The 1655-nt window shown below is 54.6% G+C and overlaps 1 protein-coding gene across 1 annotated transcript in view; it reads left to right on the top strand.

Moving 5' to 3' along the window:
- Positions 1-1655, top strand: part of TMIGD2 (transmembrane and immunoglobulin domain containing 2) — a 7453-nt gene that overhangs the window by 4921 nt on the left and 877 nt on the right. Inside the window, exon 3 of the mRNA XM_021715720.1 lies at positions 720-771. Within this exon, the coding sequence (XP_021571395.1) occupies positions 720-771 (52 nt within the window). The remainder of the gene's footprint in view (positions 1-719; positions 772-1655) is intronic.

Raw genomic sequence — 1655 nt, forward strand, 5'->3', positions numbered from 1 at the left:
TGCCTGGCTGATTTTACGTTTTTTTAAAAATAAAGATCAGGTCTCACTCTGCTGCCCAGGCTGGTCTCAAATTCTCAGCCTCAATCGACCCTCCCGCCTCGGCCGCCCAAAACACTGAGATCACAGGCATGGGTCCCGGCACCCACTGATTTTTTTTTTCTAAGTGACAGAGTCTTACTATGTTGCCCAGGCTTTCAATACTTTATATAGACTCTTAGAATTTTGCAATCTCAGCGTGTGTAAGCACAGAACCTTCCAGAATTCTAGAGTCCAGAATGGAAGGCCGTCGACTCTCAGAGCCAGAAGGAACTTTCTAGGTCAGCGAAGCTGGTTGCCTCATTTTTACAGATGAGAAAACAGAGGCTCACCCAGGAGGACCAAGACGTGCCTAGTCGAGGCGGGAGTGCCGACAGGTTTCTCCAGAGTCCGGCTCCCGTGCCCCCCCCCATTGTGCCACGACACCCCCTTATGGGCCAGCCCTGGGCAGAAGGGGGATCCCAGTGGACCCACGACCTGGGGGCTCTCACCTCCCGGGCCCATGTGCAGCCGGCCGGGCAGAAAGGAGCCCCCTGGACGTGCTCCCCCTCCATGTCAATTAGCCAATTAGCCAATTAGCAATTAGTGGAGGCAGGCGGAGAAGGCCCAGGCCGCCTCGGCCGCGGCTGCCAGGGAGAAGCAGGCCTGGCTGCTTGCAGCTGGCATCCCCGCCGGGACCACAGCTGGGCAGCCTCCAGGGACCGCCGCCAAGCTCAGCGGCTGCCAGAGGAGGGGGTTAGGGGGCGGACCTTGTGTTAGTCACCGCGTGAATTCAGAGTCTTTGGCCCTGGATTTGTTTGCACAAACCTTGGGCTCAAGCCACCCTGTCTTGACTTGCGGGGTGAGCTTGGGCGAGTAACTTGACCACTCTGTGCTTGTTCTTGGTCGTACTTTCCTCGCCAGGTCGAGTGAACTTAGAGCTGTTCTCTCTAAGTGGGTCTTACAGGGCCTGGAACGGAGTAAATGCTCAGTAAACAGAAGGGGTTCTTTCTGCTGATTCGCTGGGTGTGGTGGCTCACGCCTGACATCCCAGCACTTTGGGAGGCCGAGGTGGGAGGATCGCTTGAGACCAGCCTGAGCAATATGGTGAGATTCCTGTCTCTCTAAAAAAAAAATGTAAAAAGCCAGGCATGAGGGTGCATCTGTAGCCGCAGGTCACTGACTGGGAGGCTGAGGTGGGAGGACTGCTTGAGGCCAGAAGCTCGAGGTTGCAGTGGGCCATGATTGTGCCACTGCACTCCGGCCTGGGCAACACAGTGAGACCTTGTCTCCAAAAAAAAAAAACGAAGAAAAAAGAAAAAGAAACACGATGTTGATCCTTCAGCAAGACTCGTCATGTTCGCCTGGGTGCAGACGTGTCTTTCATGTTTTTTCTGAGACAGGAAGTGGGGCCAGTCGAGGTGGGTAAGACTTTTGGTTAGGTTTGGTCCCTGCTGCCGCCAGGCAAGTGATTTAGGCTCCCTGAGACTCAGTTTCCCCATCTGTCATATGGGCGTGGCACAAAGGAGAGACTCAGATTTTATTTTATTTTTATTTATTTATTTTTTTTGAGTCGGAGTCTCACTCTGTCGCCCAGACTGGAGGGCAGTGGCCACTCCCGGCCACCGCAGCCTCGACCC

This window comes from Carlito syrichta, unplaced genomic scaffold, assembly GCF_000164805.1.
Source record: "Carlito syrichta isolate Samal-C Ts95f unplaced genomic scaffold, Tarsius_syrichta-2.0.1 Scaffold101994, whole genome shotgun sequence".
NCBI classification, from domain to species: Eukaryota; Metazoa; Chordata; class Mammalia; order Primates; family Tarsiidae; genus Carlito; species Carlito syrichta.